Raw genomic sequence first — 15,603 nt, 5'->3', positions numbered from 1 at the left:
AATCAGTTTTGAATGACAGGTCTGACTCTTATATTTGAAACAAATGATTTATTTCTCTCTAAACTCTTGTTTGCAAGTACAGAGTTTTATGCCTTGGGTTTGGGTTTGGCAGGTGCTCCCTTCTTTCCAGGCTTCTTCTTGGGCTTCAGCATCTTTGCCTTGATCTGAGGAAAAAAAAAAAAAAAAAAAAAAAAAAAAAGTCAAAGTCACAATCAACAATTAGTCTATATTGCGAGTTTTCTTCCAGCTTTGATTATTTAGGTTCTTACCGCAGGGTCATGCTTGAGGATGGCCAGACGTCTCGCAGTCTTGGCATAAGGGTTCAGTTTAAGCATTATCCTCAAGTTCTTCAGAGGATTCTTCTTCAGTACTCTGCGGTTGATGGTCTTGCTGTAATGACAATATAACCCAGTCTTAATGAGGTCAATTTCTGCTAAACTACAAGTCAGTAATAACTATGCATCGCTCAGGACTTCCATATAATCAGGGTTCAGAAACACGGACCTGAAGTGGGAATATCATCATAGTTGACAAGCTAAAATAAAATTTCAATAACTTGAAATGAGCAGTGCTTACGTTGGTGTACGAAGTGCTTTCTGGATCTCCTCACTCTTCAGAATCCTGCTCAGGTCTGTGTTGGTCATCTTGTGCATGGGCAGGCTGGAATAAATAAAGTATTACAAATCTAATCACCAGTGTTGGAAATATGAACATGTTAAACAGACTAGTCTTTGAATGCTCAAACTCAGAACTTCTTTTAATATCACAGTTTCAAAAACACGGACCATGAAGTGGAAGCTCATCACTGATGTGATCAACAAGTTAACTTGAGCTACAGTGAGATTCCTTAATTACTCACTTGTAGCCAATCTTCAAGGAAGCAGGTTTACGCCAGGTGCCGTACAGCTCATCCAGCTTGCGGAAAGCACTCTCAGTCCAGATGCAGAAGCGTCCAACGTGACCACCAGGGGCAAGCCTCAGGAGGTTCAGTTTGTTCACGTTCTGCAGAGTGATGCCTTCATAAAACACAATTTAACACATTGAATTATCTTGTTGCTTGCTTTTTAAATAGCAATAAAAAAATGACTGAAAAAAACTTGTAACCACTCATGCCTCCAATGTTACTGCCATTAAAGTTTGTAATACCCATACATTAGGTGTTAATACAAAGATTAAATAATGTTAGTCCATTTACATAATGCAGTAATGAATTACACATTAAAAACACACCTGGGATATTTCTGAAGGCTTTGGTGACACCAGCGTCTTGGTTGTAGATGATGCATGGTCCTCTGCGTTGGATCCGTCTGCGATTCCTCATCTTACCCTTGCCAGCACGCATGCGCTGAGAGGAGTAGACCTGAGAATAAAAAGTTTTTTTATTATTCCAGTAATAAACCATATAAACCAGTAAAAGAAATAAAGAAACCTAGTAATGCCTAATATACTGAACCGAAGCAGTTATCACAGGTAGTGGAACGGTTATTTAATCCTACCGTTAAGTAACAAGTTCAGTGTGGGGTCTTACTGCTACACTATATACATATGGATCAGTTTACAGATGCTAGTGAATTACTCGGCGTGTGCTGCAGCCGTGTTAGTTTTTCCATCTTTACTTCATTCCTTTAATTGAGGGACCATGTATAAAAAGAGCATGATTTCTCAACACTTAACTGCAGGATCATTGTTGTTCCATTTCAAATCATGTGTTCCCAAAGTGCAGAGTCAACCCAATAGAAAAAATGTGAAAGTTAAGATTACCTTCTTGATGTCATTCCAGGCTTTAAGCTTCTTTAGCAGGAGCACTGCCTCCTTGGTCTTCTTGTAGCCCTCAACTTTGTCTTCAACTACCAGTGGGACCTCAGGGATTTCCTCAATGCGGTGTCCTAACAAGATATTCATGTCACCAAAAGATAGCCACACAAACATCTTCTGACTGTCAGACTAGTGTTGCCAGAGCTTGCTCAGAATTTAACACACATCAATACCTTGCGACAGCTTAGAGACAGCAGGCAACTGTCACTGATCACAGGCTCAGACGCAAATTACACCATCATGGCAAGACAAATGTTTTCTTAAAAATGTTTGAACATTTCATTATATTTTTTAATTTTTTACTCCTGGCCCCCGGAAATATTCTTTTAGAGCTTACCTTTGGACATCACAAGCGCAGGAATGGCAGAGGCAGCCACGGCAGAGCAGATGGCATAGCGCTTCTGGGTTGTGTTGATCCTGCGGTGCCAGCGACGCCAGGTTTTGGTGGGGGCAAACATGCGACCTCCACGACACATCTAGACCAAAGTCAAGGTTTGACAACAACCAAAGTAACATTTTAATGAATTACCCAATACCTGCTCAGACTCAATGTTCGTCAGCCATCTGTGCCAGCATATGACAGCAGGCATTCTGTCACTGGTCACAGAGTCAGTCGCAAATTACACCATCACTGCAAGTCTTGTTAGAAACATGGGAGAGGAAAAAAAAAAAGTAAAACTTCAATTTTGGTCACAAGGATACATTTCCAAAGGCACCCTGACCAGAACGGTGAGTACCACCACCTCTCACACGAGGGATACGGGCTACAGCTCTTCCTGTACCCCAGGACTCTGCACTGGTCTGGTGGCCTGAAATAAACAGTGTTTGAAAATGCATGAGCTCAGGGCCAACTTAAAATCTTTTAAACTACGATGGCACATCTCGGTCAACATGCCAGTTCAAGACGGACTCACCTGCCAGTTCACTGACTGCATATGGCTGGCGACTGTTCTTGCGCATGTTAGTGTGCACAAAATTCACCACATCAGGGCGAATTGGAGCTTTGAACACAGCAGGCATGACGACATTCTTGCCTGAAGATTCTCCTTTCTCGGAATAAACCGAGATCAGGGGTCGGGCACAGGCCTAGGAACAAAAACACGTACAGGTAAAGAGTTAATAAATATAGTTGAATTTGATAAAGTAACATTGTATAATATGCTGTGGCTTTTTTTATTTTTAGGAATGTATATTTAAAACAAGGTGTCCTTAGAACAAGCCATCGCATTTCCTAGCATGCGACTTAAATGTAAAGGTTACTTAAAAACAGTGTGATGCAACTCGGTGCAACTGGTAATGTGTCAAATCAAGTGCACCTGGCACTTAAGAGCAGCGGGGAATGCTCATTAATATTGCGTATTAGACCAATTCACCGAGGAAATCTGCGGTGGTTGGCCCTAGCTTGACTGTTAGCTCAAGTATGCTATCATGATTTAGCAAGACAACGTTAGTCTTAACGTTAACGTACATTGTTCAAGCATTATTGACGGCGTTTACGCTTTTAAGAATATAAATACAGTAAAACGCAACGAATAGTATCTACAACAAGAAACAAATATAGAGGTCATCTAATTAAGCGACGTCTGCTAGCTGCTTGATACAGATCTACATCTGAGGCGACAACCACACGTGTAACGCTAGCTAGCTAAAGAAGCTGTTCGTCCAAAATGGCTCCTCGTGTTAGCTTCGCTAGCCGGGAGCGTTCCAACTCACTGCTCTTTTGAATCTGAATTTAAGCTTTTCACCGACAAAGAATACAGACTTATTTGATCAGTACACATAGCACGATATACCCTACATATTATATAGGATGATAATAACGGTCTGAGTGTAACTTCTCACCATTTCGGAAATTATTTTTCGGCTCGCCGGGAACCACACTCCTTACGGTATGGCGGCCACAGTAAAAAAGGAAGTTAGTACGTCTCCCTAAATGCTTTATGCCTCCGCCTCGACGAATATCACTTCCGCCGCCAGATTTTTTACTCCAGTTTCTTCTGCAAATTGTTTTGCTTACCGCAAGGAAACACACATGGTAAAATGTGTATGAATGCAACAAACAATTGCATTAGCATGTTTAATTATATTCTCATGGCTAAATAAAACAAAATTAAAGTTATTTGCTTCAGCTGGGACTATTTCTTTACGCCATGTTGGCGCATGATAAACGCAAAGACCGAACTATTTTCTTAGTAACATTGTTTTTAAATACAATATAATATAATGTGTCTACATTTTCCAGTTTATGTGTTGAGGTTATATATACACTTTGCTGACTTAATTCATTGATTTTTGATATGTAAATTTATAAACTTGAAAAAGTGATGACCTGTGACCTCGTGACGTCACCGTCAGAGTGAGCGCGCGACTGTCAAAATATCAACAGTACGTTAGCAACCCAAAACTTCACCACAGCGGTCCGTTAAACTCTAGCTATTTACTTCTTTTGTATATTATCCCATGTTATTCGTTCTGTAACATCAGCTGATCTATCATATAGTTTTGCAATGGGCTCAAAGGTGATATCCAGTGCTAAGGAGTTTTACAACATTCTTCGGTGAGTTTACTTTTGTATGCGAAACGTTACTTACGTTAATTGTTTAGCTTTTTTAGCTATCGTCAAATGAACGCTAGGCAGTAACTGAGTAGTCAGCCTTATGTTCACGTTTTGATTGCTTCAATAATCACTAAATACGTATCTTGAAGTAAGGTTAATTGTGTGTGGTATGTGTTGTTTGATTTAAGGTCTCTTCAAGATGAAGAAAGCAACAAGCCATGCATATATGAGGTAGTTTCATCTTTCTTTAAAATATTTCGTAATTTGGTGTATGCTATGTTATATACAGTAATGTTAATGGTGTTGATACAGTATCTGTTGGGGTTTCAGGAGGACATTCAAATGTTGAAAATGAATGGAGACAGAATCCCTGTGGTGAATATGTACTGTGGCAACCAGCCAGTCTTTATCTGTGAAAAAGCTGTGAGTAATGTCAATCGATGCTGTGACTCACTAAATATATCCATCTGCAAGCCCTAGACAAATATTACTATATAATATGGTAATTTAACTAAACGAACACATGAACACTGTCTTGTGTCAGGGTATCATTAAATAATCCGTAATTCATAGACGTCGATTGTTTCTTGGTGCGTGGTTCTTCTGATACATCACCAGTTGCTTAAGCTTTTTTGACATGCTAATGTTGACATGGGATGGTGTACATTCCGTTTAATTGTGAAAATAGGAATCATTCCAATAGCCCTGAATTTAATTTCAATTGCCTAAATTGTGTATTACAACCATGTACCATTGTAAAGCAAGGGATATAACTCAAGACCCCTTCAGATACCCTTTTTTCATATAATCTTTTTTAAACCCCTCTCTAATGTTCACCATTGGACCATGTTTATTATTTCTTGATTTCCCAAGGTTCCAAAAATAAATGAACCTGATGATCAACAAATGAGTGAAACATCAAACTGCACTGATGATGATGCTGATGACAATGCTCTTCAGAGAGAATTGGGACCACAGCCACTCACAATAATGAAAGCAAGGTGACCAATGTATAAAGGTTTAAGATTTCATCCAAATTAACAAGTAGAATTGTATAACCTGTGTTGATAATGACAATCTAAATGTTGTTTTTCTGTCTTTTTTTTTTTTTTTTTTTTTAAAGGCAGTTGCTGTCTTGGTACACATTATCTCAAAATGCTAATGTGTCAGGTGTGGACAACAACCCTGCCTTACACCCTCTGTGGGTGCGATGTGACATGTCTGATCCAGCTAGAACAACCTGGTTTGGAGCTGAAACCGTCTGCATGGGCAATAAAGTGTCTGGAGTCAAATTATACTCTGTTACCTGCAAAGGTATAGCTCAAATGCTTCGTAAAGTACCTCTAATAACCCATCCTTGAAATATTGTCAGTATAGTGAATATTGGTTTTTAAGTAACTCCTATATGATTTTCAGGTTTCTGACTGATATTTGTTTTATTCCAATTTAAATTTTGTTAGGCTCAACTGTGGACAAAAAATCTCTAATTACCTTGGACGAGCTTAAACAAGAGCACAAGAAAAGGCAACCATCATCCTCGGTAAGTGAGTGTGCATCCTTTCTTGCAAGTCAGTGTGAATGGATGTTCATTCACTTGCTTTATGTCAATGCTTCCAGATGGCGATTAAAGGCAGTGCCAGGTTCAGTCTGTTTGGCTCCACTGTTGTTGAAAACACCTTGATTGAGTCACAGAGTAGTGTTACGGTGGATTTTAAATGGAGCCATGTGGAGAGTATCCTCGAGACCCCACCGCTGTCCTCTACAGCAACACTGGTAAGCACCCGTAATTCACACTCCAAAAATAGTCTTTCTCTACCATATATAATTACTTTTTATATTTATAAAGTTTACTTTTAATGTTATAATACCATTTTAAAATACAGAATAAAGTGGTACATTTTGTGTACTTGCCTTTATTTTAAATCTTTGTTCACATGCAGAATATCAAAGTTTCCAGCGGGGACATGAGGAGCCCAATGTATGAGATGTACAGGGAGCTAGAGTTTCTTCAGGTTTGGGTCCCACAGTAATCTGAGATGAATGGCCATGAGTTATAATACACAAATAGACAACTAAATAGATCAGATTTCTGTTTTTTCAGACTCTTGCTGATGGTTTGAGAACTGGTGAGACTGAATGGATGGAGCCTTTGGAAAGCACGTCAGCTGTAAATCTGACCAAGGCCTTCTTGGAAGGTCTGCTTTGTTAAATCAATGCACCTTGATTATGATTTATTGCTGATCGTTAGTTAAGAAGATTTTTTTATTTTCTAAATGCTTCTTTCAGAGCTTCAGGGCACTGCAAAGACACTACAGGACCAGGCTCCAAAAACAACTGAGGTATGATAGTGTTAAAAAGCAAGGGACTTTTCACAAATTCATTCATTGCAGAATAAACTTGGTAGCTTTCTTCCTTCTTTATCTTTTCTTAAAGCCCACAAAGACGAAGACTGAGACAGACACTCGCATTTTCAACTCTTTCTTGGAACGAGGCGATTTGGATTTTGTGGAGCAGCTGTGGGTTCGGATGAGAAAGAGTGAGTTAATTCCTCTATTAGAGGGGAACACCACCTAAATTAAGAATGACAATATGTCCAATTTCTATGGCCTATAAAGTTCAATCAGTATTTGTGAACATGAGCTACTTCCTCTTGAAGCAAGAAACCAGACAACTAAGTTTTAAACTTGTGATGTTACACAGACAATGAATGGGAGACTAATTTTGTGGACCCACAGAATGTTTGTTTGTTTTTATACACAAATGAGCTTTATTCTTATGAAGTGTTCTCAGTTCTGAAACAGAAAATGTTCCCATATACTGAGAACATTCCCCTGGGTGCTCTCTGTGTCATCTCTAACATCTATCCTAAATCATTGTCTGTGGAGAGTTACAGGCTATACTTGATGGCATCACAAATTTGAGTTTTAGCACTCTAGTTTTTGGATTTGGGAGAGAGTTGTTCATGTTTACTTATATGGAGGACTGTGTATAACTTGTATACATTTTGAAAATGGGTGTAGTTCCCCTTTAAGGAAATTTTGTTTTTCATGTACAGGTGTAACTTCATATCAAGACATTGGAGACTGCCTGAAATTGGTCACGGAAGCTCTAAGATATGGTGACATCAAACCCTGGGTACAAAATGATGCAGCTTCTGAAAACGGTTTATCACTGAGAAAAGGTTGAGGGTTGTTGTGTGTAAAGTTTTGTTTATTTTCCTCCAGATTCACAGAGACAGCAGCAGCTCCCTCAGTAAGCTCATCCTGCAGTCTTACCACCAGCAGATCGATCATGTGTCTCTCACGGGTGTCACCCCTGTCCACATGCTGCTAGAGATGGGTCTGGACAAGATGAGAAAGGATTACATTAACTACCTCATTGGTAACCTTTTACTTACTTGCTGTGAAGCTCTTTATGTCCTTTAAATGTGATTTAAAGTTTCACGGTAATATTTAACCTCAGTGCATATGAATCATTAAGCACACACTTTGCTTTTAACTTCTATTTGCTACTGTGCATTTATTTATCAGGTGAAGAATTGACAACTCTTAACCACTTGGTAAGCTTAAGACTATTTACTGACAACTCTTTTCAAATGGCTGATAACAACATATTCTAAGTTTGAATATTTTTCCTCTGTAGTGTTATTACCTAAGCACAGAGGTTGATCGGCAGGAGCAAGTGATCCGACTCAGAAAACTGCACCATCTGCTGGAAATAATAGTGACCTGCAGTACTTTCCTGGGTTTGCCCTACGACCGGCTCTTCCTTCTCACACAGTAAATCAATTGGACTTTTTTCCAGTGACGTATGAGTATGCAAAGTGTACTTTCCTGAAGATGACATTAAAGTAGACAGTTTATTTTCTCCATAGATCGTGTTTGCAGCACTACAAAACATTCCCTTATGATGAGGAGCATGAATTCAAACTGCAAATCAAACCAGCGCTGATCAGCCATTTCTACCAGAAGTAAGGAATACAACCCTTTGCACACCAACTGCTTCATTACATCCAAAGAAAATTGTAAATAAAATTGAGACGATTGTCTTTTTCATTTTTGTTTTAACACAAACTAGTCATTTAGTTCTCCCACCAAAGTGAAACCGGAAGATAGGAGAAAGGTAGTTGGGATCATTTGTACCGTGCATCAAGTATGACATTTAAAATCTTACCTAAGTCATTCGACAGAAGCAAGTCAACTTTATTCAAATGTATTCATGAGGTTTGTTGTGCGTAGTATTCTAATGTGATCACAAGTGCCTGCATGCCTGCCTCCAAATACAGCTGTAGTGAGTCAAACCCACTATATCCTGCATTTTTAAGTTAAGATAAGTTTTAACAGGGGCTATTGTTTCATCCCTCATGTTTGTGTTTGTTCCACAGAGAGCAGCCACTAGTGTGGGAGGCTGAGGTGTCCAGTGGCCATGGTCCACGTGAGGTCAGGACATCCATACAGCTCAGTGACAGACCACTGGTTGATCATGTCATCTTTGAAACAGGTGATCTTTATGCACCACTTAAAAAATAGTCCATGCCATATAGTTGCAAGTGGTTATTATCCCAGTAAACTACAGATAGCATTTTTCTTCTTTAACTGTTCTGTCTTTAGATGACCCAAATGAAATTGTAAATGGGGACAGTGAAGATCCTGCCTTCTTCTCCACCATGGTGTGCTGTAGTCTCGTCAACTTTGCATGAATTTACGCAGAGCACAACTAAACAACAAAGGAGGTGTTTATTGTCATTTTTGGTATTCTCATCTGCAATTACTACATCACATAGTATACGTTTCTGTTAATATACTGTATTTTTGTCAAATCTTTTGAATAAACAACTTTCAGTCCTTTTTGAATGTATGTTCTGTGACACTGTCATGGTTTTTCTAATTGCATCTTTATTATCACATTTGCAGATTTTTAAAATTTTTTTCAATATAGCAGTTGAAAGATTTTGAAAAGTTTTTTTGCTGAACAACTTAAAACAATAGGTCACAAGGGCTGTTTGCAATGGTAATATTGTAATAAGAAAATCCAACATGTTGCAGGTCTATCCACACTGACTTTGAGTGTCTGGTAGTAAATTGATTTTTAATAGGCTAAACCAATGTTTTTACAGCAAATACTGTATGCACATCAACTGAATGAAGTTACTAATTCCATCGGAATTCAGTTCAAATAATGTATTTATGTTCACACATGATCCAAGAAAGAAAAGGTGTGTGTGTGTGTGTGTGTGTGTGTGTGTGTGTGTGTGTGTGTGTGTGTGTGTGTGTGTGTGTGTGTGTGTGTGTGTGTGTGTGTGTAAAAAAACATGTAAACAAGCACACTGTCTAGTTCCGCCTCCGCAGCAGGAACATAAGGAAGACGGCACTGAGCAAAATAGAGAGTGTGCACACAGTGGGAACAACGATCTCAGTTACCATCTCCATGTGACTGGTCAAAGGGTCTGTAAAGCACACACACACATTAACAATTCACTGGCATTATTATTATTATTATGTAATTCAGACATTGCTTATGAAGGGAGTGCTGCAAGCACAGCACTCAAAGGGTTAATATTTTCCCCCTAAATCAAATAATCCTTTATCTGATTTATAGTGAGCATGAGTGATTCCTTACCATGTATAAGTCTTAGAATATTGGCAGCAGTACTCCGCTGTTCCTCTAATAAAAAAAGAGAAAGTACTTAGAGTTGATTACTGAACTTTAACCCTTTGAGAACTGCATGCAGCTACTGGGGAATATTTCAGAAAGCCGCATTTGCACAATGACCAGATAAAAGTCAAATCTTGAGAAAATTTTATTAGTACCAGTCATCAACCGGCATGGCTGAATCATGTTCCTTAACCTCATGTTGAAGTTTGGTTTTCTAAATTCAATTCCAATATATCACACACTTTCACTGGTATTATGTTATTTGGGTAAATTTATAATCCTGCTTTGTGAAAAACCCTGTGGGCACAAGTCCACAGATAAGCTTTATGCTTACTGAGTTTTTGTCAAAGCTGCTGTGAAATCTAAAGGGCTGCTCTTGGTTACAAATTAGATTCAAGCACACTAGTAAAACATCAGATAAGTGAAGACGTAGTTGAACACACGGAGCACAAGCTTGTTTTAGAGGCATATTTTAGCATTAAACTGCAAAGGCTTAATTCTGTTAGGCAGATTTGAAACAGCACAATCACAAAGCAACAAAAAAAAAAACTGACATTAATGGAAGACATATACCCTCAAGTTCTAAACTTCATCATGCACTGGCCAAACCTTTGGCATTTCTGCATGTTCCTTGGATTTTCTTCTAGCTGGAGGGGCAAACAAAAAAGATATCTTAGATATTCTGTTAGAGATTTTGTTAATTAAGTTTTATACTTCCATCGTTCAAATTTACCTAATAATTTGTTTATGTGTTTTCTGAGGTGCAGCAACACATAGTCAAGTCAAATTATAACTCTTGATCTCATTTGCATTTAAAAACGATTGGTTAGGTCAGAATCTTTATTTGTTTACCCCAGCTAGTTGTTCACCTCTGATCATTGATAGACATGGTCAGGGCTGTTCTTAACGAACTGACCTGCAGCTAGGAGCTGGTTGCTTGAGGAACAGGTCTCAATAGCCTTCCTCCTCCAGTTTTCAACCTGTCGAGGTTTACAATGCAATGGCATATCATCACTGAAATGATTTATGTGGCACAATAGAGCATGAACCAATTAATCGGAATGTTCAAGAAGAATATCTGGAAAGCATAAGAGGCAGGTCTTTGTCGTGACCACGGTGTGTCTCTTACCTCTCTCTGATTGGGAAATCCATTGGAGCTGATGACGCGTTTGTAAAACTGAACAGAAGCTTTGGGATAGCGAGGCTTGTTTTTGTTCCTGAAGTCCACGTAGTACAAGCCAAACCTCTCGGAGTAGCCTTCATCCCACTCAAACTTGTCCAGCAGGGACCATGCGGTGTAGCCCTTCACATTGACTCCATCTTTGATAGCTGAGTGACACAACAGAGAGCGAGTTGACCACAAAAGGATTGGACTTTCAAATGACCAAACTAAAGAAAGGCACAGGTGCTTATGAGCTCACTCACCTTTCAGCATCTCATTGATGTAGTCTTTATAATACTGTATCCTCCAGTCATCACACAGCTCTGTGCATAACATCTTCTCAGAGACTCCATTCTCGGTAACATAAATCATTGGGTTTCCATACTGAGTCTAGATGGGGAACAAATCAATATGCAATAAGTTGCCTTTCATGTAATTTAACTAGGACTGCAGTGTGCTAAGATCGTTTCAGCTTCGGCACAAATGTCAACAAGTCTGTTCCGCATAATTTATTATATACACCATAAGTCACCTTGACAAAATTGAGCAGACGTCTGAAACCCCAAGGCACGGAGTAGAGCCACTCAGACCCGGGGTCAGGCCATCGAGGGTCAACCAGCTCCGCCAGGTCCCGGTCAGTGAAGTAGCTGCTGCTGCTTCGACCTGATGGGTTGTTCTTTTGGGTGATGTAGCGGGTGGTGAAATGGCCGATGCCGAGGAAGTCACAGGTCCCCTTGATGTAGCTCTTCTCTTGGGTGGAAAATGTGGGCAGGCGAGACGTCCCAAGGCCCTGTTGGACACTCTTCCTTCCTGCACACACAAGTAGTGATTAGTTATTTCCCCAAATGACCAATATTACTGTTTACAATTTAACTCACCAATGAAGTCTTTCATCACTTGAGGGTAGTCTCCGTGAAAGATGGGTGTGGCAAACCAGCCCAGGTAGAACTGGACATATCTCTCAGCTGCTTCAATGTCTTTCTGGTTGCTCATATCCACCGGCTCTCCCCAATCTCCAGACAGAGAGATGCCAACCAGACCTGCAGATGTGAACAGCAGCTCTCAACACTAAGACAGACAGTACTGTTGAGAGGCAAATATTGAATTAAGTTACTTTTAGAGTTTGACCATGTTTACCTTTTTGTTTTGCCCTCCATTGTGTGTCATAAGTATGCCAAACTTTAGCATGTGCCTATGAAAAGGATTAGTATTATTATGAATATAATCTACATTTCAGTGCAAAGTGGCACATTAAGTGCTAAGTGTTTTTGATAACAGAATATATATATATATATATATATATATATATATATATATATATATATATATATATATATATATATATATATATATATATATATTATCCTACCTTGATTATGTGATGGGCAGCTCTGTATGCCCCTGTTCCTCTCAGTCTCAGTCCAGGAGCATGCTCACCAGTCTCATAGCCTTCAACTGCTACAGACTAAAGCAGTAAAGCAGATTATTAGTGGGATAATAGTGCTTTCAGTAGCAGCTAGATACATATTAATCCAAGCTATATGATAAAAACAAATAATATGTTACAAGGCAGGGGTGAATGTAAAACCTGAAAATCGTTTCTTTTAAACATACCCATGGATTGTTGAAAGTCATCCAGTACTTGACTCGGTTGCCAAATCTTTCAAAGCACAGGTTAGCAAATTCATTGAAATGATTGACCAAACTTATATTCTGCCATCCACCATATTTCTCCTGTAAGACCTAGTAAAGCAAAGAGTACAGTAACTCGGTAAAGAAAAATAGTGCTGTAACGAAAAAAGGCTGAAGTTTGGGATTATCGATGTTTTGTATACCAACCTGTGGAAGATCCCAGTGATACAAAGTTACAACGGGAGTGATCTTGCTCTCCAGCAGCTGGTCAATCAGTCCATCATAGTACTGTATTCCTTTTTCATTTATATGGTCAGCTGCAAATGGTATTAAAGTGTAGATAATTTCTCTGTTTAAGCAATTAACAAATGAAATGACATACGGCACTTCAGTTGCAAACAGCTTGAATTAACAGCAGTAACTCACACTTTATGCCAGTGGGGATGAGCCTAGGCCAGGATATGGAGAAGCGATAGTGGTTAAGCTTCAGCTCCTTCATCAGAGAAACATCATCCTGTACAACACACACAAGTGAAATATTCAGATTTCCTTCCCCCCCCTCCCGCCTCTGGTCTCTCCATATCTCTCAGACACACCACATCTGATCACCCCACCTTGACTTTGTGGTAGCCCTCACAAGAGGAGTCCCCGGTGTCATTTTGTTGTATTTTGCCTTTCTTATGACTGAACACGTCCCAGATGCTCAGTCCTTTTCCATCTTTGTCCCAGGCTCCTTCGGTTTGATAGGCTGAACTTCCGGCACCCCATGAAAATCCTAATAAATACAACATTGGCAACAACCACCAGATGACCAGCTCTTATGGGAGGATATAATACCACCAATTACTAAATCATTAAAATGCACTGCCTCTATCCCACTGAAGAGAAAAGTTGTGTTTACCAGCTGGAAAAGTGCCATAATAGAAGGAGCTGTGGTCGTTCTTTGTCCAGTCGATGTCCTCAGCCGAAGACAGACACAGCACCAACACAAACACATGGCACACACTGAATGCACAGCTGGGCAGCATGGTACTCCTGAGCCTGCAGCACAGTCACTGTCGGGTTAGGCTCCAGTCACTCACTGACGTCTGCACACAGAGGAGCAGTGGTGGAAGAAGCATTCAGATCCTTTACTACGTAATACATAGTACCACACTGTAGAAATACTCTGTTACAAGTAAAAGTCCTGCATTTCAAATGTAACTAAGTATCATCAAAGTATGTAAGTATCATCAGAAACATTTATTTAAAGTATTACAAGTACAAGTACTCAATGCAAAAAAATCCTCACATTTTAGAAACTAGAAAAGATTAAAACAGTTCTGTCAATCAACTAAGTGTTTAATCGGCTAATCAGTTCAGCTGTACTTGTAGGCCTGTATATTGTTGGGCAGTTCAATTTATAATAAAACATTGTATTTTATAAACTACATGAGTTTTGTGTGCAAACATTTATTTACTAAAGCTGTCAGATTAATGTTGTAAAAAATTACAATATTTCTTTCTGAAAAAGTAGTGGAGTAGAAGTACAAAGTAGCATGAAAAGAAAATACACAAGTAAAGTACAAGTACCTAAGTATTTGTACTTAAGTACTGTTGAGTAAATATACTTAGTGATATTCCACCACTGCAGAGGAGAAGCATTTAGCATCACCTCTTAATCCCACATGCTATCTCTTTTCTAAAAAAACAACTTAAACTTAAAATTAGTAACAGAAAGAAAATTCATAATATAATTACGATAAACTGTCATCAAACAGTCTGAAAGCATCCAATGTAATGGACTATGGGGGGGTCCTGCATCCCTAATGCAGAGCCAAATTCCCTTTTTCAAATTCAATGGAGTGTGCGCTCATCTTGCTGAGGCAGACAGATCCCATACAAACTATGGTTTCACCTCTGTAAGCAAAGTTAATGTGAGAGGTTGATATATTTACAGTGCACAATCACAGTATTGACAGTGGATGAACCTTTCCACACATACTGTAAAGACTAAATGTGAACGTTCATAACTTCATCATTTGACAATTATAAGGAAATGAATGCTATTTGTTACATTAATGTCCAGATTTGAGTCCTCCCAACTCACTTTGGGAATTTAAAATCAGAAATATGGTAAAATCTTAGACATACAACCTAAAAAAATCTAAAACTCCTGCTGCAATTATGAATACTAATTGTAATACACATTCCTGTTCACCTGTTTTTCCCAGATATTTAATTTCTCATTTAAGCATTTTTGTTTCCATATTCCTGCAAATAATTTTAAAAGCTAGTGCAAAATCAATAACATTTTATTCACAATGTACTGAGTAAGATGTCCAATTACCTGTGTACCTTATGAAGAATTCATTTGCAGCAGGTGTGTGTGTGCTGAGCTTGAATCCCTGAGTGCACTGCTCTCCTGGAACAGCAAACCACGTAGAAAGCTGAATATATCTATTGGTGCAATCTCTATTGTATGTCGCCTGTTGTAGCACCACCCTTCTCCAGAGTTGTCCCTGCTGTCAGTGTGAAAGCTGGTCTTATTGTGAAGCTCACTGCATTGTTTTAGCTGTTTAGAAATTGCTGAATGGTTTGCTAGTGGAAAGTGTTTGCACTGCATTACCCATTGGCCTGGGTCAGGTTAGGACAATTTTACATAGGTATTACCTTAATGGAAAATGGGATGTATCCTCTTATTGCTCATATGCAAACATTTCTTAATCTGAAAAATATTACTGTATGTTGTGAAGTATGTTGACATAAAACTAGAAGTGTACATTGTAAAAATCAATAATAT

At 38.9% G+C, this 15,603-nt stretch overlaps 3 protein-coding genes and 4 non-coding genes across 7 annotated transcripts; 1 reads left to right on the top strand and 6 right to left on the bottom strand.

Annotated features, from left to right (window-relative positions):
- Positions 1-28: 28 nt before the first annotated feature.
- rpl4 (ribosomal protein L4) lies at positions 29-3,764 on the bottom strand. Its single transcript, XM_028584342.1, has 10 exons — positions 3,658-3,764; positions 2,730-2,901; positions 2,518-2,624; positions 2,153-2,291; positions 1,762-1,886; positions 1,231-1,360; positions 860-1,016; positions 577-660; positions 270-390; positions 29-164 (listed from the first exon to the last, which is right to left on the bottom strand). Exons 1-10 carry the CDS (start codon positions 3,658-3,660, stop codon positions 87-89), a joined length of 1,116 nt encoding a protein of 371 aa, XP_028440143.1. The 5' UTR covers positions 3,661-3,764; the 3' UTR covers positions 29-86.
- LOC114560884 (small nucleolar RNA SNORD18) lies at positions 463-530 on the bottom strand. Its single transcript, XR_003693265.1, has one exon. It is a non-coding gene; the product is annotated as a small nucleolar RNA SNORD18 (small nucleolar RNA).
- On the bottom strand, positions 742-811 carry LOC114560882 (small nucleolar RNA SNORD18). Its single transcript, XR_003693263.1, has one exon. It is a non-coding gene; the product is annotated as a small nucleolar RNA SNORD18 (small nucleolar RNA).
- Positions 1,962-2,061, bottom strand: LOC114560888 (small nucleolar RNA SNORD16). Its single transcript, XR_003693269.1, has one exon. It is a non-coding gene; the product is annotated as a small nucleolar RNA SNORD16 (small nucleolar RNA).
- LOC114560887 (small nucleolar RNA SNORD16) lies at positions 2,353-2,451 on the bottom strand. The gene has a single exon (XR_003693268.1). It is a non-coding gene; the product is annotated as a small nucleolar RNA SNORD16 (small nucleolar RNA).
- Positions 3,765-4,165: 401 nt separating the features above from the next.
- Positions 4,166-9,229, top strand: zwilch (zwilch kinetochore protein). The gene is made up of 18 exons (XM_028585771.1): positions 4,166-4,372; positions 4,561-4,603; positions 4,703-4,795; positions 5,246-5,373; positions 5,496-5,686; positions 5,833-5,912; positions 5,990-6,145; positions 6,313-6,384; positions 6,474-6,567; positions 6,659-6,711; positions 6,806-6,908; positions 7,428-7,507; positions 7,597-7,753; positions 7,903-7,931; positions 8,015-8,151; positions 8,247-8,342; positions 8,757-8,872; positions 8,983-9,229. The coding sequence occupies exons 1-18, from the start codon at positions 4,323-4,325 to the stop codon at positions 9,069-9,071; spliced, it is 1,767 nt and encodes a 588-aa protein (XP_028441572.1). The 5' UTR covers positions 4,166-4,322; the 3' UTR covers positions 9,072-9,229.
- A 473-nt stretch (positions 9,230-9,702) lies between these two features.
- lctlb (lactase-like b) lies at positions 9,703-13,612 on the bottom strand. The gene is made up of 12 exons (XM_028584548.1): positions 13,436-13,612; positions 13,248-13,335; positions 13,029-13,138; positions 12,804-12,932; positions 12,559-12,654; positions 12,327-12,381; positions 12,068-12,229; positions 11,722-11,999; positions 11,453-11,579; positions 11,157-11,356; positions 10,944-11,007; positions 9,703-9,818 (listed from the first exon to the last, which is right to left on the bottom strand). Exons 1-12 carry the CDS (start codon positions 13,610-13,612, stop codon positions 9,703-9,705), a joined length of 1,602 nt encoding a protein of 533 aa, XP_028440349.1.
- Positions 13,613-15,603: the final 1,991 nt, after the last annotated feature.

This window comes from Perca flavescens, chromosome 8 (assembly GCF_004354835.1).
Source record: "Perca flavescens isolate YP-PL-M2 chromosome 8, PFLA_1.0, whole genome shotgun sequence".
In the NCBI taxonomy this organism is placed as follows: domain Eukaryota; kingdom Metazoa; phylum Chordata; class Actinopteri; order Perciformes; family Percidae; genus Perca; species Perca flavescens.
This window is presented reverse-complemented; position numbering and strand designations above follow the sequence as displayed.